Here is a 24,610-nt window from a genome sequence, read left to right on the forward strand (position 1 = left end):
TTGAAGATCAATATAGCTTTTTGTAGGTATAGGCTGATAAAGGGAAAAAACAGCCCACTCCTCCCACTTTCAAAATACAATGATGTCTTATAAATTTTCATTCTTCTGCAAAAACTCTCCTTAGAAAGTGTCAGCTTGTGCTGTGATTTACCTGGCTACACTTGTAGATAAATTTCTTCAGTAACTGGTGCCCCCTGTTGCATTGGTGTGTTATGTGTTTGCAGCTAATTTAGCCACTGTTGTGCATGTTGTCTTGGTGACAAAGAAATCACAGGGAGGCCGGGGAAGCAAAGGACAGATTCCAAAATCTTTTTAAGGTTTTGTTTTGTTCCCCTAACTGCTGACTGCACTTTTTGTGTTTTGGCCGTAGAATAATTTGCCTAGTTGTTTTAAGATTGGGGTTTTTCAGTGTTTATTTGGTAGTACATTTAAAATTTACTATAGGTATTTATGTTTTAGAGCAGCTGGAAAGTTTTCTGTGTAGCAGCGCAGAAAGGTAAGGGAGGAAAAGGTGGTTTCATAGACCACTTTGCCAACTCTGCCTAGTTACTGAAAGGTGTTGATACAGGAAAAAAAACAGTATCTTATTTGTGTCAGGTCTCATGCTGTCCCCCTCTCTGTAATATCTGACCCCCTGACTAGGCGATGCCCAGGTTGAAGGTTTCCAAGCAAGCCTCTGCTTTATACCTTATACTCTTGGATAAAAGGTCAAAACTATTATAAAGCCCCAGCTAATGCATCTGTTTTTCTCTCATTTTGTCTGCTCCTTGATACCATGTTGTTTCTACTTTATTTGTGCTCGAGGGTACATGGTGTCAGAGAGGAGCAAGTGTTTGTTTTTACTCTTTGGAGAGTATCCTCACTCTAAATCAGTCTGTGAGGGCAAGGACCTTGCGTTTTTCTCCGTGCAGTTCATGGTCTGAACGCTGGCCCTGTTCTCTTTGCTATTTGCACTCTGTAGAGCTAAAAACCTACCCTGGGCCGTGTCACTTAAATGGCAAATCGGTTTTCCTCCCGCAGACTGGCAAGTTCTCCAGCAGCTCACCGCCGTCCCAGAGCCAGCCCCAGGGGCTGCAGTACGCCGAGGACGTGGCCGAGCACGAGCACATGAAGGCAGTGCTGAAGACCACCTCTGTCAGCGGGGAGAGCACTGCTGCGCTGGGCGTTCGCACGAGGAGCAGAGCCAGCCGAGGTGAGCCCCAGGCTTCTACTGCAGGCACATCTGTTGGGACCCGGTAGCCACAGGGCAGCCTAAACCCTTGCATATTGCCTGTGAAATAAAGGGTCAAAAGGGAAGGGGAAAAAAACAGTGATATTTCCATCCTGGAGTCAGTGATTTGAGCCATAGGGATGTGGAAGCCTTTGCCCAAAGTTTAACTTGTTGATTGCAGCCAAGGCAGTGTGAGGGGACGTAAAGAATAAAAGCCTGGAGAAATCCTCACCTCTCTGCCTGTGAACTTGGCTGCCCTCTAATACCCCAGGTTTTCTTCTTTTTGTTGTGAAATCAAAATGGGGTCTACACCGTTTGGTTTTCTTATTTTCAACAGGAGCAAGCACAAAGTAGCTATTGGAATTGAAGTAAAAGGGCCTTGCAGCCTTTTAGGAATGATTGGGGACTGGAAAAGGGGCAGGAAAATGATGGTGAATCTTTTAACCGCTCCCCTGCTGAACTGCAATGCTGCTGGGTTAGTGCAGCCAAGGAGCATGCATCTCCTCTCTGTCCTGGCGGATATCTCTTCCTCTGAGGCCTGCAGCCTCTGCTGTTTCCAAGTGTCAGCACTGGTCATTTCTGAAAGCTGACACAGAGGAAATGAAAACCTGACTCAAGCTGCTGTTTCCAACACCTGATATTCTGACAAAAGTGTTCACTGATACAACCATCCTTGGCAGTGAGGTATCTCCGTTTCTTGTCCAAGACATGATTCACTGGTATACCTCGTTGTAAGAGCAGCCCGTAAACCACTTCCCCGTTGCTAAATCATTTTACAGACATTGGGCTCACCTGTTTGTTTTACTACTTTCGCCTTCCCTTCGTACCATGTATGTGGTTTCAGAAGTGATACCTGGAAGATGGTTTTCAAGTAAGGGTCATGCACCATTTCTGTTCTGGTATTTCTTTTCCCTCACATCTGGATATCTTACGCTTTCCTAATTCCTTTTTAGCACTGCTGATATCACATCCAGAGCATCCACCACTCATAGGGGTTTTTCTGTGTGCCGCTTATTAAGGCTTTAACCCTGATCCTGCCCAGTTTAGAGGTTTCACAGCCCCCGTTTAAGAAGCAAACCAAGTAGCTAAAGTACACAGATGAAATAATTCAAGCTGCTCTGCAACAGGCCGAATAGCTGAAGTAATCCTGGATGTCCTGATAATAAGAGTCAGTCTGTGTTCCCCTGAAGAACAGCAGAGGCAGAGAACGAGTGCGCCAGACAGAAGCTTGTTCAGAGCACTATCATAACAGAACTGTTTGTGACAAGAGCCAGGAAAAAGCAGGGGAATGGGCTGCTAATCAAAGCTATTGTTTACTGACACCAGGGAAGTTGATACGGAGTGGTCTCGCCAGGGATTTTTTAGCTGTTTGCAGTTTTACCACACCCACTCTTTTGCAAAGCTTACTGTCAGTGTTCTCCCTACATACATGCCTTCAAATAATTCAGAAACGAAGAGCACACTGACCAGCAGTCCACAGTGGAGGAATCAAAAGATGCATCTGACGGAGAACTCTGTGGAGTAAGGAGTGCCGGAGCCTTGGCTTCGGAGGCATGGCTCACTTGTTTGTGGTTTTAACCAAAATTGCTTATATAGCTTTTCACTAAGAGCTTATGACTCTTGCTTTTCTGCTTATAACAGAGTGTGCACATGCAGTTGTGCCAGGACAGATACAACTTTGTGATGAGAAGGTAAATTCTTCATTGTGAAGGGGACAACGAGACACATCAAACCACTTTTTTTCCCTTGTCTTGTCCTCTTTGCAAGCCTGTGATACAGAGGCTTGGAGACGGATCATTTCTCTCTTTTTGGTATGAAGGACCGGTCTTGCCAATTTGCATCAATTTCTCTGACATATCTTCTAGTCCCTGTGTAATAGGAGCACAGGAAAACATGGTCACGCATTACTCCAGCTGTCCCCGGCTTCTAGACAGACTCTAGCAGACTGTTGCCAGTAGTATGGTCAAGCCTAGGACTCTGAGGCTGAGGAGAGTAGAAAGTTATAATTGCATTTGAGCTCTCCAGTCTCTGCTGATACAGCAGAGAATCTAGGGTATTATTTTAAAATGTTCTGCATTAGGCAGTCTTCTACTTTGACCAATTTGAAGTAGCAGTGACTGAACTGCCCACTGTAGTTCTACAAAAAGCCAATTGCAAAACCAAAGTGACACTGTTTTCCCTCAAATTCGTTTGCTTGCCTTTTCCAGGCCATATTGGTTCATGGAATGCTGGCAACGATGATTCACCTAATGCAACGGATGACGCCGCGGACGAGATCATGGATCGCATTGTAAAGTCCGCCACCCAAGTGCCAAGCCAGCGAGCAGTGCCTAGAGAGAGGAAGCGGTCACGAGCAAACAGGAAGTCATGTGAGTATATGGCTGTTAAACTTCTCAGAATAAATATGTGCATATATTTATGTATGTTGGTGTATGAACTTGGTCCTTAGTACAGAGACATGCATTGCTAATACACAGTAGCTTTAGTGTGTATTTATGATTGGTATGTATGCTTTTTATTATAGGTTAAATGCTGTTGTGTGTAACAGGTCTCTCTGTGTTCTAGAAAACTTGAACTGTCCTTAGCAGTAAGAGAAAAAAAAAGTGTTATGGTGCTTTAGAGCTTCTCTGATGACAGTATTTACTTGTAACTAGAGAAGTCAGATCAGGACGACCTCAAACGGAGGCTGCTTAAATTCCATGAGGTACTATGAACGCGCATAAAAAGCAGTAGTTGTATCTGTAGATGAATTTATTCATAAAGCAGATAGTAGCTTGAGAGATTTTCACCTTTTAAAATCTTTCTCTACTGTGCTGTACACCCTCCTTCTGCAGCCCTGAAAACAAACTATTTACTTATTTTGGTGCTGTTTGGCTGCAAAGTGATTATAGACTAGGTTAACTTCCCCTGGGAAGAAAAGTAGCCCATTTATAAGACAGTCTTCCAGTGGTGTAGTACAGCCATAGGGCTGAACTCGGGCACCTGAGTATGAGCAATTTGATTTTGCAGTTTAGTAAGTACGGTGTTTAAGAGGTGATGGTCTTTCTAGCTTTTTTCCTAATGTGCAGGGACTACTGCAGTTACTGTGACAAGGACAAGTACCTGAAGAACGTAAGATTATGATGTTTAATGTCATTCACTTTATGTGGCTTTTTGACTACCTTTCCATCCATCTTTTTAGCATTTCTGGGAAGTTAGGACAAAGAGGAGACAACAACAGTGAGTGAAAAATCACACGGACATTCTTTTTTTGTGGAATTGTTGTAATATAGCTGGCGATCAAAAGCATTTGGCATAAGCAGTAATCAACTGCTATGAACTAGCATGTGCTGAAAGCATATTCACTTTCCCCAACATGCTAAGAAAGAAACTTTTGCATGTGGCAAGAGTAAAAGCAAAGTAGACATGCTATTTAGATGAGCCAGACTTTCAGCAAAGAAAATGAGCTGACACTGGATTGTCTGTCTCACTTTCCATCGTGCACTATGCTGTATGTCTTTGCGACATAGCCTTGTACCTTCTACTACCCACTTCCCCACACAGTTGTGGTGCTCCACACTTGTGCTGACTGCCCTAGTTGACTTGTGCATATCAAACAAAGCTCCTGTATGTTTGCCTATTTCTGTGGTTTACCCCACGCTGAACTATTCCTCTGTTAGCAACACTGTCCCCACGCATACACACCGGAAAGCCGTATTTCTGCTCTTTACCAGGCACCTTTTTCCCAAGGAAGCACTTGCTGCAGCAAAAGAGGATGATGATAATAAAAATATTATATATTTTTCTGTGAAAATGGCTTTCATACAAATTTAGTGAAAACATTAACGGGGATTAGGGATTCAGTAAATGTTTAGGCTGGGACTGATTTCCATTGTAATTAATCATGATAGAATCCAGCTCCTTTGCTTGTTTGTTCTTCAAAATGTGGACGAGACTCTTAAGCGGATTAAAAGACAGTTTCAAAATAAACATGAAGTTCAGTAGTTTAGCGTCCCTTTCAGCTGACATGTGCCGAAAGAAAGTGTGAAAGCAGAATATCTTGACTAAACTGTTTCACTGTGATAGTTGATATACCTGAATGATGAATAAATGAGGTCATTTAGCTTTAAAATACACTCAGCTAGACTGATAATATGGCACCTGTATGTGTTCCAGGAAGAGAGCAGAGACCAGCTCCTGTAAGTGTGTAATTAAGTTAAATGCAGAAAAAATCTTCCTGGTAGAAATATAACACAGGTCCTGCATGAACATATTAGAAATAATATCTTAAGCACATTTGAATGGTTTAGTTTAGCAGACTCTATGATATTTATTATCTGCTGAGCAAAGAGACCCTAATATCTGGTGGGTTTGATTCACCTGGTTCAATCTTCAGGTTCCCATACATATCTTTTGGCTTTTGCTGCAAGTTTGGTATTCACACTATTTACAAACATCAAAGTAAAATTCTGTTAAAAGAAAAAGCGTTCACTGCGTGTTGTGTTGCATATGTCTCATTGCTTTTAACACAGAACTGAAAATCATAAGGCTCACTTAATATTTAGCAGAGTTTTTAGTGAACTTGCACTGAGTTCTGTGTTTTTAGCAAAATCAGAAACCCAAAAGATTTATATCCATTTGCACTGTAAATATTTCCTGTGGTTCAGATGCAGGGTTCTCATGGGAGAAGGATTTGACAGAGAAAGACAGGAAAATTTGAAGTAAAAGCAAGCAATACTCAAGTCATCTATAACTAGGAGGAAAATAGAAACAGGAGAAGGTTCAGTTACATTCAATAAGTAGTATTAATGGGAAAATGAGATATTTTGACAAGTTCAGTTGAATCACTTTACCTGTTGCAATTGTTGAGCAGCGTGACTGTAGCGGGTACACAGAGAGCTTAGGTAGATATTAATGATGTGGAAGAGTCTGAGATCTCAAGGCAATCAGCAGAACCATAAATTTTGAGGAGGAATAAGGCAGTGAGGAGTCCAGTGAAAGATAGATGGAAACATCTGCATCTGTTGGTATAGCCGTTGAAAATGTGAAGGATCACTGATAAATCCAGATATGACTGAAGGTGACTGAGAACTAGTAGGAAGGAATTTGTTCAGCAGGAGCTGAAAGGGACTACAGAAAGTTAAGACACACAGTAAGCACATGAAGACTGAGCTCCTGTGATGATCTGCAATGAGAGAATTTTATTTTGTGCTAGGCCTTTACACACTGAAGATTTTTAAAGACAAAATTAGATGTGTAGAAGTACAGTAACAACTGGAAGTCATGCCTCATCATGGATGTTCAGTGACCTGCCTACCAGACGCACTAGGTTGCTGTTACATATGAGAAAACAACATTACAATTGTACCGTTTCATTAGAAGCCTCATCAGAAAGGCACAAGAGTGAATGAGCCACAAAAACTGAAATGCTCCGTCACCCCTCCAGGTGGTCTTTCAGAGACAGCTTCAAGGCAAGTTGCCATGGGAAGCTTGTGCTGTTTTTTTCTCTGAAGTCTTTATTCTATGTGTAAACGACAGACTCTAACCTCTAGGGATATCCGTTCAGCATATTTTAAAAGCATAAAATACAAATTGGGGTTGAAAATACACTGTTTCCATTCTTGAAGACTGAGGGCAGCTTTTTGTCAGAAAGGTTGCTATAACACTATGGGGAGCTATTCAACTTAGCAAAGGAATAAAAAATAATATAATTAAGATTGTCTGGTTCTCCTGTAAGGTTAGGATGACCTTCACAAACGATGCCATAACAAACAGTGAGTGGAAAGGAAAATTGGAATAAGGAAGTTTTAAGAATCCCTATATTTGATAGTCCACATTCCAATGAATACAATTGCTAAAGTTAATTTTAACAGCTTGTGGAACATTATTATAGACTGTGCATCACTGGATTTAGGGGCATAAAAATGGAAATTTCTGTATGATACACCACTGAGATTTGAGAAAACAAGAGTCAAGAAAGGAGGTTATTTAACAGAAAGAGACTGAATTTAAAAAAGTAAATATAAGCTAGATAGCCAGAGTTTGCTATGAAGGCAACAAGAAGTGAGGTAACAGAAGAAATTATTAAAAAAAAAAAAGGGGGGGAGGGGAGAATGATTAGAAAATTCTGTTAGTAAATGAGACTCACACCATGATGAACCAACCTGTGGCAATTGCTTTTGTCTGAGGGAGGGGAAAAAAAAGTAGGTATTATAGCCACAGTTGCTTTGGGAGAACAGAAAGAAAAAAAAAAAAACTAGCAGTAGCATCTATAGGATAAAAACTTTACTTAAGTACATTTTAATTAAAAAAAAATCTTCAGTGATAGACAAATAGGAAATTGCTGCTGTCTTTCTTCTTCTGGTTCAAGCATCTATCTCCTAACATAATATCATTCTCAGGACTACGTTCTTGTGCAGTTGCCATCTCTGTGTTGGTCCCATTGAAATGAACAGTCTGTGTCAGGAGTATGATACTACTGCCATGACTGCGCGTCACAAAAATCAAACTCCTGTTTAAAAATCATGTATCATCACTGCACAGAAGGTACCCATACTAATTCTAGCATAGGCAGAGGAATACTTGGAAATATTGAGCCAAACGGGGCTGATTTCTGACCCCTGTGAATGACCATGGAGTGGCTCAGAAAATAAGTTCCAAGAGAAAGTCCTCAGGATTCATTACCTTGTTCAAATACTGATGAAAGCCACAGGATAGCAAAACCAGACCATCTCACTAGCAGTTAGCTTAAGGAGGGGAGGATTAAACTTGAGTCTTCCTCCTTCGTTATAAATTATTAGTATTAGCACCCTTCATACTTGAAACTCTGTATCTTGGCTCCCTAAAAGTCCAGGTAGCTATCAGTGAGTGGGGAATTCCAACATGTTCTTGCCAACAAACTGTTTCAGAGAACTGCGCCAAGGAAATAGGTCTTTAAAGATGATTTGACTATGCTGCGTTGTTTCCCCCTGGACCTTGAGCTGACTCTTTACGTGTCTGAATGGTATAACACAATGTAGGACCCAGGTGTGACTCTAATACTCGATGGCAAGTAGCACGTATTCCAGTGGTCGTTGTGTTGGATTCTGCTGGAGGCACTGAATGAGGAAGCAGCACAGCAAGAAGCTTGTTTTCCTTCTTGTTTTATCTCAGCGTTTATCTGTGTGTGCACTCTTAAAATCTGCTGTAGATTTCAGTTAGAGATGCTAGCTCGCAGATGCTAGCCTAATACTATACCCTGTGACTGACCTCTCTGAGATATGGAAGCATCTCATAAGGATTCGTTTGTTTGTGTAGTGTCTTGTGGGGAGTAAGAAATTCTTATTGTCCTAATTTTGCAGAAATTAATCTGAGACACAAATCAAGGAATCTGTCAGACTCCTACAAGTCGACCGTGGAGGAGATAGAAATTGAATCAAGAGTATCTGAATCCTAAACAAGTAAGCTCAGGGCTAATGGACTAAGCTTAACTACAGAACATCCCAGGTCAGATATTTCATACTAAATTCCACCTTGCGTAGAAGTGAAATAGGAGTTAGCACACTGTCAAAAGGTGCCAAAATGTGGAAGAGAACTCTGCCAGAAGACCAGGCCTGGAGACAAGTTTTAGAAACACATGCAGCGCTACTTTGGAAACATATTTGTAAACAAAACACTGGATCTGTGACTGTTTGACTCCAGAGGTGTGGGATTTTTGTTTGGAATTCATAGGGTGCTCCAGTTAACTTTTTTTCTTTTCTTTGTTTTTTTCATTATTTTTCATTTTCATGTCTCTCCACTTACTTTTTCTGGCTATGAAAAGATACAGAAGTGCCAAAATACCAGGAGGGAGACTGTTCTCCTGGTATTTATAGCCTGACTAAAAGCAGGAGTTAATGGAAATTATGCATTAAAAAAATAAAAACCTTACACAAGAAGAAAGTCTGCATAAAATGCTTTAAAGGCAAGCAACTTTACTTAGAATTTGCAACCAATCATTTAGGATTTTGAGTAACTGGATTCTACCAGGAGTTAGAGGAGGGGGCAGAATAATCTAGTTAGTGATGCACATTTTGCACAAAATCTTGGCGATTAGAAAAAGTAAATGTGTCACAGATGGTACTCAGTATCAAAGGCTGTTTATCCTTGCACAAAGTACTGAGTCTTCAGATGGTCAATGTTGAGTTAATTAAAATCTAGTTATTGAGTGAAAAATAAATTGTGAGATAAAGCACTTAAAAAGCTGGCAGCTGGGAGGTTATGTTCAATAGATGCCAAGATAGCTAGTGTCTTTTGGATGCCTTTTAAGGTGTTTAAGCATTGTTTCATCCACAGGATGGTATGATCATGGCAAAAATGACAGAAATAACTTCATGGTCTACAGTAAATAAATATGTACATACATAAATAATAAATACAATTAATAATAATGAATGAATAATAAATGCAGCTATCAGGGTAATTAATAGAAAGTGAGATAACTGATCCAGGTTGAGGCCTATGTAGTCCTGTATCTCATGCCTGCTGGAGGCTGCTATCAACAGCTGTGGGAGAGACAGCACTAGGCAGGGGTTAAATAATTTAACCAGCCTATAGGTCTCACCTTGATTTTTAATTTAGTTTTAAATCAGTGTATTTATTTTGAGTGTGAGGCTGAATAGCTGTTTCAGGGTTTTTTTGGTCAATTATAATTGACTGTATATAATTGTAATTCCTGATATCATTGCTATTCCGAAATATGTATGTAGGAATGTTCAGTTTTCTTCTGCTTTGCAGCATGTATTTGATTTATTTTTATAGATTTCTTTTAAAATAATTTTGATCTTGACAAATTAAAATGTAGGCATACATTCTGTTTTTTAACTAATCAAAATACACTACCTATGTATTTGCTTGGCAGTCTCCATGAGTATGCCCTTTTCAAAGTGCATCATTTAACTTTCAGGATCTCAAGTTTTGTTGAAGAATGTTCTCCTGGTCTTAGCACCATGCAAGTGAAATAACCATCATTCTGTGTAGTTCTGTGTTATGTATCCTTCAAAACAAGGGGGGTTTTGAAAGCCTGGTTCAAAAGCCTAGTAAAAAGTTACCTTTAAAGAGGTTTAAATTTGTTTTCCAGTCACTGTTTCAGGGGAATCTATGTGACCTTTCTGTAATGAACTTTATTTTGATGCAGTTATTGGTTTTTAGGCTCATATCCTCAGACTTTGTTTGAAACAGCTTTATTTTATATAAGAAAATCAGATATAAAAGTAACCCACTTTGTACCATCGCAGTCTGCAGTACATTCCTTAACTTTGCATTGGATTGCATTACCAGTATTCAGAGATACTGTGGAATCTAGTAGTTGTTCAAGCAGCTCTTTTTTTAAAAAAAGTGTGAGAAGTCATTGTGTTGATTGGAGAAGGCAAAATTAAATACACGATTTTTAAAGAATCACATATCTTTTATCCCTGTTTATTTCAGTTTACAGAGAGAAAGCAGAGAGATGTTGAACGCTATACAAACGTTCACGTGCCCGGGTGTGTAATATTATAAACACAGAAGACATCATGCAGGGACAAGGAGAAAACCGCTGCTATAGTGAGTTGTCCTTAGTGACTTTAGAGTGGCTGTCACTGCATATGATTAAATGCCTGCAGAGACATGCTGCTCCATGGAGGCAGAGGTAGCCACTGTTCAGAGTTTGTTCTTAGCAGAGAGTACATCCTGGTAGTACATAAAGCCCTTTAAAAATATATTTTTTAAATTACATAATAATACATCCCAGTAAGATCCCACAACATAACCAGGCCATTGCCGTGTCCTTGTGCCATGTCTCCTCCAGTTGGATGTTGCTCCCAACTGGAGATTCTTCTCCCGTGGAAGAATCAAAAAAGGTGAATGCTCTGCAGCTTCCTGTGGGCTTCTCCACATAGGTTTCAAGTGCTCGAATTTCCCTGGCCATTTCTTGGCCAAATGGCACTTGCCTTATTACGAGAAAGAACGAGCTGAAGGCAAACTGGCAAGAGATGAGCAGATGGTAAGAAGTAAGAGATACAAGTATATGTAGGAAATAAAGCTATTCATATTCCCAGATCATGGAAGATTGGTATTGATATTTTCTACAGAAATACTTTTGTTTTGATTTACACTTTTGCTACTTTTTAAACTGTAGTTCTGTAGGAAAAAGCTAATTTCCAAGAGATACAAATAGTTGATTTCATTGTTGCCACTTTGCCATTCACTCTGTCCATAAATTCATTCCCATTACCCTCTGTTTTCTTTTTAGTTGGCATCTTTTAAAGGTATATTTCAAGGCTTTGAATTCTTGGCACAGAATTCATTCCCAAAATTGGAATACATAGCACTTTGAGTATTAAAACGTAACATATGGTGGGGCTGCACACTGTTACCCTTAATTTGGTAGAGTATGTATTTGGTTTGGTTTCTTTCCATATTAAAATGGCTTTCAAGTTTACCCCAGGTCAGCAGTATGCTCCTTATTTACATCATTCTTCCTTCCTCAAAGATGATTTTTTCCAGCATCTGGGTAAGAAATCAGAAGCAGCGAGTTGCTGGCTGACTAGATCACACTGTTGTTACGGAAAGTACTTCATTTGAGAACCAGAAAAGATAAGGAAGTACAAGGTTGCTTTACAAGTTGCCTTACAAAAGAAGTTCAGTAAGAAAAGCAGCCTCATACGCAGCTTTCCAGAAGAGCAACAAAACCACAGTTGCCAGAGAGAGCCCTCTGCTGCCATGAAGTTGTTTAACATAAGGATCTGTGAGGGCACGAGTTTGACTACGTTTTAACACGAGTGTCAAATGCATTTGGAGAACAGTCTCTGTTAGGAGATGAAAAACAAGTGCATACAAAGTTTCTGTGAATTTTATTTTGCCCAGCCATATAGCATGAAAGGGAACCCTACTTTTTCAAACAATTGATATCAAAAACTTAAATATACATGTGTCTCTCTAGGTAGAATAGCACCAACTGATTAGCATACTTACAAGATTTTGTTTTGATCACAGCTGTTTTAAATCTGATTGGCTTTTAGACATGATTCCTTTTAATGTTTTATTTCCCAACACGGATTGCTAATGGAGATAATTAATTTACATTCCACAGAGCCTTTGTTTTCAAAGATGGTCACGCTTCGCTGCCAAGTGCCTCTTGAACAGACAGTTCTGCATTTATAAGCCTGAGCTGTCCCCTTAGTTGAAAGTCTAATATCTAATAATACATCACTTTAAAATAGACTTTAAGTCACTTTAAAATTTCAAATGGAATTTAAAGGCTGTGCGCCCAACGCTTGTGTTAGATGGCTTACTTTCTATATCCTATTTACTGCCTTTTTTGTCCTTCTGTGCATTGTCAAAGTATAGTCTAGTCTTGCAAATATTATGAAGTGTAGCGCTTATATTTAGACTCAATTGTTGGTAAGCTGTATACTCCCAATGCTTTACCTATGAATAGTGGAGTCATTTCTGATTGATGAAGTTAAGTGGGAGAAGCGATGAAAGGGATAGCAGCAGGGTTGTTTTTAGTAGTAACTTTTTACAGTGGCTTCCACAGAAGTCCTGAAAATGAGGGGATTTTGTCATAGGAGGTTTTCAGGGAAGTAAAGATTTCCTTCTTCTCTGCTTTACTGTTGATGCACTCTAAATGATGATATATAAAATGCTTAAAGCTATAAAGATGTAGCTGGAAACATTTAACTTCAGCAGTTTCAACTACATGTTAAATATTACTTTAAAAACAGTATCTTCTTCATGCAGCCCATGTTCTTTAGAGCAATGTATTTCTTGTTCCCCAAAACATAACCCACCTGAAGATGAAAAACAAGTCGAGCTTTTCTTACAAAAAGCCACTTTGTCCTTTTCCATTGCTAACTTCCCTTTATGTCACAGGAGGTCACGCGTTACACCAGGAAGGAGATGATTGAACAATACAGTTGCTTGTTGGGAGAGACTGTGCTGGCCGTGAGATGCTGTTGGGACTGGAAACAAAGCTGCAGGGCAATAATACCTTGTTTCCTAAAGTTTTCTACATGGCTGACGCAGACAAAGAACACTTTTCAGTTGACTGTACTTCTTCACAGTGGTGCTTAATAAAATCCAAAAATTCACCTGCAAATCCCCTTAAGAAAAACTCTGCACTTACTGCTTTGACAATTTAGGCCTACTCATACTAAAAAATTATACGTGCATACTTGAGAGTAAGTATTGCTTAGTGCAAGATAGCAGATAGTGATGTAAAAAATACACAAATGCAGAAGAAGATTAGAGGGAATGAATAAGAGTATCTGGACTAAGCTTTTACATTGCAAATTGCCATTGCTGGACTCTGTGTAAAATCCAAGACAATATATTAAATGTAAATATATTGGAAAATAGACTGAGTGTGTGAGCTGGATGTGGAAGGGTAGCAAATGGGATGATGGAACTGAGCAATATTGCCTCTTATAATCTGATTTTCCTACTGTTCTTGCTATGTAATTTACAGCCACTTAGAGTTTTCTTAATTTCCAGTCAGCAACTGGTAACTGCGTTACCTTTGCAGGTGGGCCCTAAAGAAAGTTTTGTGGATGCCACATCTTTTTACTGTAGGAATGACACAAAATTCTGTGACTTCTCAAGCAGCAGAATTGTCATACCTATGCAGACAATATTCTGCATTTCAAATGACATGTCCATAGAAATGCTTTAGACACATGTGCCAAAAGCCATTGCAAATGCAAGAATAAATGACATTAGCCAGGCTTTTCTTTACTGACACTTACATTAAAAAATTAATAAATAAATAAAAGGAGGGGGAGGGGAGATCAGGGATGCTGTTTGCCCTTTAAAAACCTGCTAACCCCTAGTTAAATTAATTATATTCTTTGTCAAAGCTATGCTTAGAGGAATTCCTCTCTTTTAAAACATCCCCAGTTCTGTGAGGGGTATGCATCTGTGTAGTTTTTTGACCCAACAGACATGGTCAAATTCATTGAGTTCATCATAAGCACACTGCATTCTGCCAGGATATCAAATAAAATTCTAGATTTCCTGATTAGCAAAGAACATCATACCCTCCAACCCCCTAAAAACAACATGTGGTTTCTTGGTTATGGGATCTCAGCAGGCCTTGCTTGTGACGAGTAAAAGTTATTTCTCTCTATGTTATGTTTCTTTAGCAAATGTTTTAAAAATTGCTTAAAGAACCTAAAAGGTAATTTGAAAGCCTTATTTTTATTGTCACTGCCTCCAAAATACATTCCGTAACTCAGTTTAATGTGATCTGCAGCAGGCCAAGAGTTTTACAAGCCAAGATATTATGTCTAGTCCAGTTAGAGACACGACAGAGTTCAGTGAAGAGGGGAGAGTAAAGATCTAAGTTTAAGAAACTTAATTTTGTAAGGCCTATAAAACATGGAAGGAAGATGTCTTTTTGCATTCAATTTTGATAACTGAAATCATTCTTTACCTCTTTTAAAGTAAAGGAACCCTACCCAATGCATTATGAGGAAATAGGAAAAAGTCTGAGGATGTCTGTTTAACACCATGTCAATACAAGATTCACCCATCTCCCAGAGTAGTCCCCCTCCTGTAGAGAAATTCAGCTTTCTCCTGGCCTCATCATCCAAAAGCCAGTGCAAAGAATACAGTGGGGCAGGAACTTGCTCTTGTAGTACTACTGAAAAAGTTGCATCCTTCAGCTGTGTCTTCGGATGTTAGTAATCTGCACATATTATATCTAATTTTCATATAAAAATATCCTTTATCAGGCCATTTGCACCTCCCTAAGTACAAAATAGTGCATACTACAAGTAAATTCATATGTATCGGATTGGCCTTTTGCATTGTAGGGGCAAGAATTCACTCGTTTGGGTCTGGGCCATAATCCTGTCAGCTGTGATCCCTCAGGTTGTCTATTGATGGTGGACAGCTTTAATCTTGCAGATAGTCACAGGACTTTGCAGTATTTGGCCCCACATGCTTAGTTTATACAAGTCAGTGGCTGACTGTGTTTATGGGAACCTTTCTGTCACTGAAAAGATTCTTTACATCTTTGCTTTTTATTAACCATCTTCATGACAGTCACGTTGCAACTGCCAAAGTCTTACATTGTTTGGAGCTGTTTCCTCCTAACTGCAGACCTTAAAAGCTCAAGTCACTGAGATGTCTGTCTTTGTATTTTAGGAGAGAACTGAGATAACAGAACAGTCTGGGATAGCTGAGATAATAGAACAGACCTGAGATAATACAATAATTACAGTGAGAGATTGCAAAAGAGACCACTTTGTTTAATTATAACTGCATGTGTCCCAGGAATTAAATACCTGAAGGGAGGATGTGAAGAGGACAGGGCTAGACTCTTCTCAGTGGTGCCCAGTGACTGGGTGAGAGGCAACAGGCACAGATCAGGCAGTTCCATCTGAACATAACGAAAAGCTTTTTTACCATGACGGTGGCTGAGCAATGGAACAGGTTGCCCAGAAAGGTAGAGGAGTCTCCATCCTTGGAGATACTCAAAAGCCATCTGGACATGGTCCTGGGCAATGTGCTGTAGGTGACCCTGCTTCAGCAGGGGGGTTGGACTAGATGATCTCTAGAGGTCCCTTCCAACCTCAACCATTCTTTGATTTACTTTGGCATAAGTAAGACCAAATTTTGTGTGTTCTATTTTATACAGTACGTGATCACTATTAGCAGAGTACCTCAGTGCCTATTAAATATTTACAAATAGGGGTGACAATTGCTTGTTCTCTCATTCCTCCTGTCTTACCATCTGACAAGAAAAATAGTTTTGTTTTACAATGGTTGTTGTGGTCTGAGTGAAGTGGATATATATGTGTGAGAGCAATCATGAATGCAGAGCCATCTAAACTGCAGAAATTTGTTCTATGTTCAGTTTTCTAGTTTGTTTCTACCTGTAGTGGGAGCAGGTTCTGTGCTCTAGAGAGTCATCCGGTGAAAGTTCAGTCTCTTGTACTCATATATTTTTTCTTATGACCAACAATTTCATTGCTTCAACAATATAGCTGTTGTGGACAATTCACATCGACAGAGGAGGAATAATCTCTTAGGGAGCAAGGTCCAATACCCCTTTGAGCTCAGCGGCAGAGACTTTTGGCTGGTCTTTAATTAGTTCTGAAAAGAAACAAGTATTAGTCCACGTTAACACCATTCTACTAGTGAAGCCAAGCTAGCTACAATACCTTCCTTGGCTGTGTGTTACAGATGGTACAGAAATAAACTCATGTTCAGGAGAGTGGCAGCCCAGGCAGCTCAAAAGGTGATCTGCTCAGGGAAACCTTTGCTCCAGATAAGACAGGAATGTTTTTGCTGCTGCTTTCTTGGGTTTGTTCTTTCATCCCTGATATAGTTCATTTTGATATAAAAGTAAATAGTGTGTGATTCACTGAGTCCATAAGACCCTAAGGTATTTCATAAGTCATGGCTGGAAGTGAACGTTTGTCACTGTGGATATTTGGACATCAAATTTGAGGAGTCTAAAAGTGCACCAAGGATAAGGACTGACCCAAAACACTGCATTGCGTGTTCTGCATCATGGAGGAGAGTCTAAGGCATGCATTGAAGTATTTCCCTCTTCCAATAGCACTTTTTTAGTCTCTCTTAACCTTAGCTTTATCAGCTGCGTTTTATGTTGTGCTGCTTTAAGCTAAGCACTGTTAAACTTGGCAGATGTTACTGACTGTGATCGTATGAAAAAGTGGGGAGAGCTGCATATCATAAAAGGCTGCCACACAGACTCCTGGTGGTCAATAATTATGCAAATACTGTGGGAGGATGGAGCGAGCCTTGAAAAAACATCTTCAAGTAAGGTTTTGACGAGGGAGGAACAATTACACATGGCACTCCCAGCTCACTTAATTATCCTCAGTAATTCATGAAAGTGGTTTGGCTGCTAAACATAGATGACATTCATCCTACCTGCATGGTGCAGAATGTTCAACTCCCCCTACTTTTCCTTTCTCTTATCTCCTTGTTTTCCATACCGATCCATTTGCTCCTCTCACTGCTGCTAGGCCTTTTAATGTGACCACCCAGTTTCAGTTGCACAGAGTAAATCTCTTAATAAGCTAGAGGTCTTAATTATACTACATGAGAGCAATGCAAGAAGTCTCTAAGCACTTTTTGTAAGCAGTTTCTCTAGGGTTTGCTCTAGATTTCTTCATCGTTTTGGGGCTCTGAATATATTTTGTTCTACGTAAAGACACAGTTTACACTTTGCATGCAGCGTAAACTTGTAAATGCTGATGTTGTACTGAAGGAATATCAAAAATGCGGAGTGAACAGACACTATGTGGGTTTCTGCAGTTGCATCTTGGACTAAAGTGCATTCACCTGAAAACCAGGGTGACAGAAAAACTAGGAAGGCAGTGATGCTTAGTGTGTGTAGTCACATAGTCACTTTTATCTGAAAACAAATGGCAAACAAAAATTTAAAAAGTTTTCTGTCAGAGCTGGGGTTCATACAACTTCATAGCAAAATAAGAAACAACATTTTGACCTAGATTTTACCATTTAAATTCAACTAAAATGCTGCAGACTAGTAATGAGAAAGATGATGCAGATGTGGACTAGGATATGGGACTTACAGAAGAAAGGAGAGCAAATATGAGGGCATTATTTGCAAGGATTTGAATTGACAAAAAAGTTGTCACATTTTAATCTTTTTTGTTTTTTTACACCTTGTAGAAAGGCCTCATAGGATTTAATAGGGAAAAATCCAATAGAGCCCTATAAAGATCCAACAGGTCCTTTAAAAATTCTTTCTGAAACTGTACAAAATAATAGGGCAGATGATTCTTTCTATGGACTGAGAACCACCTAACACAATGTCACAGAGAGAAAATTTTCTTATAATGCTGTGATATTTTTCCTTAAAAGTTTTTGTTGACTAAATGTCACGTGACAGCTGTTTTTATGCCCTACTTCTTTGGAGTTGCTAGATATTTGGTGTTCCCATTGATTTGGCATAGGGCATTACTCAGTATTTCTGAATCTGAGACCCCGAGTACATAGCAACTTTTGGTTTGATTCAGCTTGCATGTTAGAGTTCATTCTTCAGCTGAAAGCTTTGTGTAATTATTACTTCTAATTGTTTGATTCTTCTTTGGTTTTTTTGGCCTGCCTTTGCATTTTATGACCATACAGTAAGAAGGACACTAAAGAGCGGACTAACACCAGAAGAAGCCAAAGCACTGGGCCTGATCAGCACCTCTGAGATGCAGGTTTGATGTCCTGGTGGTGGCGACGAGAAGAGCCGTCATCTGTACCACGCAGGCTGACAACCATTCAGTGTGGCGTTGTCCTGCCAGCCTCATCTGCTGCTCCCAACGTCCCGTCCTCTGTTAATTCAATTTTAATAAGAAACAAAAAGAGAAAACCCACAACCAGGGCAGAAGAAGGGTGTGTCACAGCTCAACACTACATCTGATGGTAACGAAGGAAGCATTTGGGTGCTCGTAGGTGAAAGCTTATGGCCTCTTCTCTTGTGATGTGTTGACGTGGGTATAAGGGGGCTCTCTCTGAGTTATCTTTCATTGTGTGAGCTGTGTTTATTATGCTGGCTTTCCTTGTGCCCTGTTTTAGTCATTGTAAAAGTATGGCATTTTGTCCATGCAAGGAACAGTCCTTAAAGAGGCAAAATAACTCCTGTTACAACTGCCCCAATCTTTGTAAAGCAGATTCATTAAGCAAAAGTGCACAGTCTGTGCAACTCTCTCTTTTTTTTTTATTTTGCCACCAAAGAATGTAAAAATGTATGTGTACCTTTGTATATGTACAGAATGAATGTGTGGATATTTGTGCATGTATCTATACACATATGGTCCTGGTGTGAAATCACACCCCACTGAAGTTAACAGGATGGTGATTTTCGCTCGAGGGCCTTACCATTCCACCTGGACAGGAGGAAAAAGTCTTTTCATAGGAACTCAGTGTTAGTCAATGGGGTTCACCCTGTGGGGTAGCGGACAGCCTGCAATACAAGTGGAAAGTTTAGGATCCTGAATTCATGTGTATTAATACACACTCAAGCTGTACATAGTATCACATACACAGAGAGAGGACACAGAATACCTCCTGCTTGTTGAGCTCTAGGTATACTGTGCATTTGTGCAGTTTCAGAGAAATCTATGCCAACAATTTACACACTAGATAAATGCATTCAGATGCTAAGATCAAGAAGTTTTGTTCACTTGCCTGTGCCCTTCATGCTGCTTTTCTCTGCTGCAAGATAATGTGGTGGTGATTTTATTTCGATTTTAATTTTTAAAATTTGTTTATTTGATCTGAATATGAAATGACCCTGCTAAAAGCCTGCTGTGTTTTGCTGTTCTTTACCCTTTTTTGTGATTATCCTTGATGTAAGTGGAGAGGGTACCACGGTGAACACTCCAAAATGTTTGCCCTTATCTCACTGTTTTATAACTAACTTTTATAACTGTCCTCAGCATGTGTTTGAAGAACCTTTACTCAAATCATTTGCCTTTAAGTGGAGGATATTCACATCCATGGAGATGAGTTGAACCCAGTCATCCTAGCCAACGCTGAAGCATTTGAAGAGAACTGCAAATTAACAGTAACATAAAAGGGAACTTTCTAAACCAAAGCCTGTAGGTGACCAGTTGATTCTGAAGAATGCACAAGAAGAACTCTTCCCATTGCCTTAGCCTCTAGGATTAAGGGTATGTCTGCATAGCAGTCATAGTTGAGGCTTCCTTCCAACTGGCTAACAGGAGAACTGCAGCAGTTTAGTTGTGGCAACATAGGGTTCAATTTTGGCTGCAAAACACACTTGAGAAGTAAGAGTAATTAGTCTATACTGGGCTCCTAATGCTATAACTATGTTGCCTCTGGCACCCAAGCTAGGTCAGGTATGTCCACAAGTTATCCTACTTCCTCTGCTCCCCTTACAGATAGGATAATCTTTGAAGATTGTTCAGGATAGTGGCACCAAACAGAATAAACCTTTGGAACCTTGGTCATCCATCGCATTGCACTGAACACGGCACCCGAGTGATTAGAAAACCAGGTAGCTGACAACACTACAGTGAGATACGTGGTGAAAAATTTTATCTATGCTTGCTCTCCTTTTGATTGTAACATTTCGTTCTTTATATACCATTGCCTTGAATCTTCACATGTCGAGTCTGTAGGGTAAAAAGTCACTATAATGAATACAGGCTCTGCAAAGATAGCATCAAACGGATGTGTTTTTCACTTCAGTTTGTTAAAAAGTCAATTTTATAAGCAGACAGAAGGCAGTAGTTGTGTAATTAATGAAAAGTATTGCGTATTTGAAAGCTATGAAGAGAAGGCTGGTCAGGAAACTGAAAGAAGTGGCATATAATTAATCTTATTGTAAAATAAGCAAGACCTACCAGCACCTGAATTTTAAAGTGAATCTTTATGTGCTGCTCACCACTGTGGACTTTTTAAATCTTTCTTAGGGATGCTTAGAACAAAGAGATGAAGGTCATGGGGGTTTGTGGAGGTCTTTGAGGTCTGAAACAAGAGGAAGACACCCTGAATGTAATGGTTATGTTGAACTGTTATGCCTGTTAAGTGATAAAAGAAGCCCAAATGCAACAAAATGCATTTACACTGACAGAGGTCCTATATTTGATTGGAGGCAGAAATCACATGTTTTTAAAGTTGTATATTTTCATTTAAACAGGCTGAATGTGAAAAGTAGTTTGCTCTTGGTGACCACTTGCTAACAGGAAACAAGTGTTTCATTTAGACATAATACATCCTCTGTATCTGTGTCTGAATGTCAGTGCTTACTGTATGTAAGTAGCATATTTGGTAAATTATTAATAGTTGAGCATATGTATTTTCCAGGAATTGGGCAAAAATTATATAAAACTTCATAAAACATGCACCTTATTTTGTAGAAAATTAAATATGGAGAAGGAAGTTAGAATAAATTCAGGGGAAAAAAAGCAGATTCCATTCAGATTCTCTGGATGCAAGTGTATTATGCCTGAAACATATTTTTCCTTGTCCATAATTCCATTATATTTCTTTTTCTGTACTTTTGCCTAAGCTCCTGCTCTACACCTGTAAAATTGATACTAATTTTCCTTAAGGATAACTTGGTCTTGTTTATGCTGTAGTATACAGTAAGATTAATTCCACTGTCCTCAGTGTTTACTGCAGCAAGATAGTCCAAAACAGTAAGAATGCAATAGCTACAGGAAAGATTTCCATTTCAATTTGTAATAAAAAAGGCCAGTGATCCAATATGCTAATATTTAAGGCACATTATGTCCTCCTGAGTCTGCCAGAATGTCCTGACTGTGGAAATAATTTTGTTCCCTTTTATCTAACCAGTAGATGCCAGGTGAACTGGAGGAGTTGGTTATATTTGCATATATTTGTTTGTCTAATCATGTCCTAAGCTTCAGGGTCTGAGTTGCTGCCTGCCCCTTCTTCATCAAAAGCTCTCATCATAAGTGTGGGCAGTTGTTCTAAAATGTGTGTGATAAAGATTGTTTTTGTGACAGAGATAAAGGTTTTGGAAACCCGATGTAATAACATATGTTCCTATTTCTCTCTTAGGGTTCTAAGGCTATTTTTAAACACATACAGCCATAATAACCACCTCTCTTATCTTTTTCACAGTACCAGTCAGCTGCAAATTTAGTCCCCAGAGTTTCTCCAGCAAGGTCTCAGAGTCACTGCTGGTGTTTATTTTGGCACCTATCTGCTGCCAATAACTTGCCTGTCTATCTACCACCATAAAACCTTCCTGATTTGGATACCGAGGTAAACTTGAACATATGAAATGGCCACCAAAGGGAAGCTATCCTAATTTCCTTTCCTCTCCCTCTGTCTTTAAAAGGAGACTGCACACAAATACTTTGTATTCCCTCATTCTCAACTGAGGGATGACTTTCAGTAGCAGTTTTGGGGCTGTGGCAAAGAAATACCCCCAAGGAACGCTGTGTGCAGCAATCTAGAATGAAGGATCCCCTTACAAAAATTAAATTCATCACTCTTCACCTTTTAGTAAGTCCAGGCACCAGACATTTATTCCAGATGTTTTATAGCCCACTGGCTGCTGCATGTGACCATTCTGTTTGATATACCCCTATCCATAACCCAAAATCAACAAAAAAGATGTTTTAATGAGGATCTTTTTTGCTCTGATAAGTATTTGAAACATCATCAAAAGCAGTTTTCAAAATACATGTCTTTTTCTCTTTGACCTTCCTTTATCTTAAATCTGTACTAATTGACTCAGCAAAAAAAGGCAATCAGGTATGTAGGTGGACAAGACTTTGGTTTTCCCTTTATAAAAAGGCACGTGTGAATACCTGGATAAGAGCTTATGCCCCAATTTAACAGAAATTCGGAGTCAGCGTCTTGATCTGGCTGGACAGCTCTCCCTCAAGGTACTTGATGCATGGCAGGACAGAGCCTTTAATTCCCTGGGCACTGTGCTGTGAACATGCCTGGGAGAATGCTAAAAGCCACCTACAAAAGTCACAAGTCAGGGATGCAGCAAATGCTGCAAATGGAAATGGCACGCTGCCAGCGTCGTTCCAGGAAATGACTCTTCTGTCAGGTGCCCACTTCACACTGGTATCCTGTCATGTAACAAAAACAAGTGTCTTTATCCAAAATCCTTTAGAACTAGTTTGACTCGTGATGCTCGTCTGCATTCAGATGTGCGTGTGCTTCGTGCTTTATTGTTTTTACATTTGCATTACATTTTACAATGCTTTTATTTTAATGGATGACCTGGGGAGAAGATGGTAGCTTACCAGTTTCGCATCCCTCATCCTCCTATTACAACTTGTATGCAGATGTACACTTTGCCTACCTTCAACTAAAAGATGTGCAAGCTTAGAAAGTCACACAGAGCCACAAGCACCATTCGTATCTCTCTTTTTCACTCATACACATATACAGCTTCTCCTGTTATCTTCAAGGTGAGTTGTGTGTGCATATTTAGGCATAGCACTTGACCCTGTGCAGTGTTCAGATGGCTCTGGTTTTCCACATCTGGATACCAGAAATGGCATCTAAGGAGGATGTCTGCTGATGGTTCTCTGCAGGAAAAACTGCCAGGTACTTAGAGGCTCTGAAAAAAAATAAACTGGAGCATTTTCATATGAGAACGTTTGATTACTGGCCACTATTGAAAACGATTTGCAAATACTTGAACACCATGTAAGGCCTACCTTTTTTTTTTTTTTTTTTTTTTTTGATTGGGGCGGCAACTGGCTGAATTGGCATTTCACATGCAATACCAAGAGGCTTCAGGCAAGCAGTTTAATAGTTACATAGCAAGTAATTCAAGGAGTTTTGGAGATGTTTTATAGTTTTATGTTTACGCAAAAAAAAATTATTTCTAATTAGTCCATTTCACATTGAGTGGCAGACAGAGATGTATTTTGTTTAATGACTATCTAACACAGAGGCTTCTTTGAAAGAAAAAGTTTATTTGTAGCATTGGGTGCATTTCTCCTTTTTAAAGACTGTCTTTGCGCAAATAGTGTCCTTTTTTTGTGAGCTGGGAATTGTAAAAAAAATGTAAAGTAGAAAAGGACATGTTTCTTAGATGAAGGAGAAATACTGTAAAATTGTGTAAATGTCACTAATTTTTTTTGTGTTGTGTGTAGCATAGTGTAAAATAGGCTTTCCAGCAGTGTTATTCTGTGAATTGTAATTTAAAAAACAAGCCATGCATGGTCAGAGATATTACCTACAGGTCCTTTTGTTTGGTTGAGTTTTTGTTTTTGTTGTTTTCTCATTTTAGGTAAATTTGTTTTATGTTAAATTTAATTGTCCATGAAACTGCATTTTGGTTTCTCAGTTTTATTTCATAAAGAACTTGAATTACTGTTTAAGGTTTTACTACACAGAAAGCTCACCTACAATTTGTATCCATCCTTCAGAAGCTTTGTCACGTTAAGTGTAAGCCAGGGGGATTTGCTTTTTGACGCACCCCTCCTCTGCCTCTTCTCCCCCCACTCTCCTCACTTCACTGTCTGGAAAGATGCAATCACATTTTTTTGTGTGCCATGCAGGGTCAACATAGAAACTGGCCGCAGACCTGTGTCCAAAATTTCTTGATATAAGTAGTTAAAAGCTCACCTCCACAGCATTATGTAAACACATCTTGCAATAAAGCTTTATAAAGCGCTGACTGTGCTGGGTGCTGTTTTTGTTGATGAAGCCAGTCATGGGGGCTTTGGTGAGAAGGAGGTTAATGGGTTGCTTTTTTCATATCCTCTGCGTACCCGTGAAGCCCCTATGTTGGCAACAAAACAGTGATCATTAAATCACCTGGGTGGTCTGGTTATAAAAAGCTGATCTTTTATCCCTTGTTTCACAGTTTAAAGCTAATTCATAATCCTGAGTGAAGTAAATGAAAACATGTCTCTAGTTCTCAAAGGTTTTAGTAATCCAGCCCTACAAATCCTCACTAAA

The 24,610-nt window shown here is 39.4% G+C and overlaps 1 protein-coding gene across 9 annotated transcripts in view; it reads left to right on the top strand.

Moving 5' to 3' along the window:
- The window catches only part of FHOD3 (formin homology 2 domain containing 3), a 409,852-nt gene extending 385,529 nt beyond the window's left edge, over window positions 1-24,323 (top strand). For 6 of the 9 annotated variants that reach the window (XM_064506703.1, XM_064506709.1, XM_064506704.1 and 3 more), the window contains 3 exons: window positions 1,021-1,192; window positions 3,418-3,579; window positions 18,317-24,323. In XM_064506703.1, the coding sequence (XP_064362773.1) occupies window positions 1,021-1,192; window positions 3,418-3,579; window positions 18,317-18,399 (417 nt within the window). In that variant the 3' untranslated portion in view covers window positions 18,400-24,323. The other 3 variants (XM_064506705.1, XM_064506706.1, XM_064506707.1) reach the window with 3 other exon arrangements.
- The last annotated feature ends 287 nt before the right edge of the window (window positions 24,324-24,610 follow it).

This window comes from Dromaius novaehollandiae, chromosome 2 (assembly GCF_036370855.1).
Source record: "Dromaius novaehollandiae isolate bDroNov1 chromosome 2, bDroNov1.hap1, whole genome shotgun sequence".
In the NCBI taxonomy this organism is placed as follows: domain Eukaryota; kingdom Metazoa; phylum Chordata; class Aves; order Casuariiformes; family Dromaiidae; genus Dromaius; species Dromaius novaehollandiae.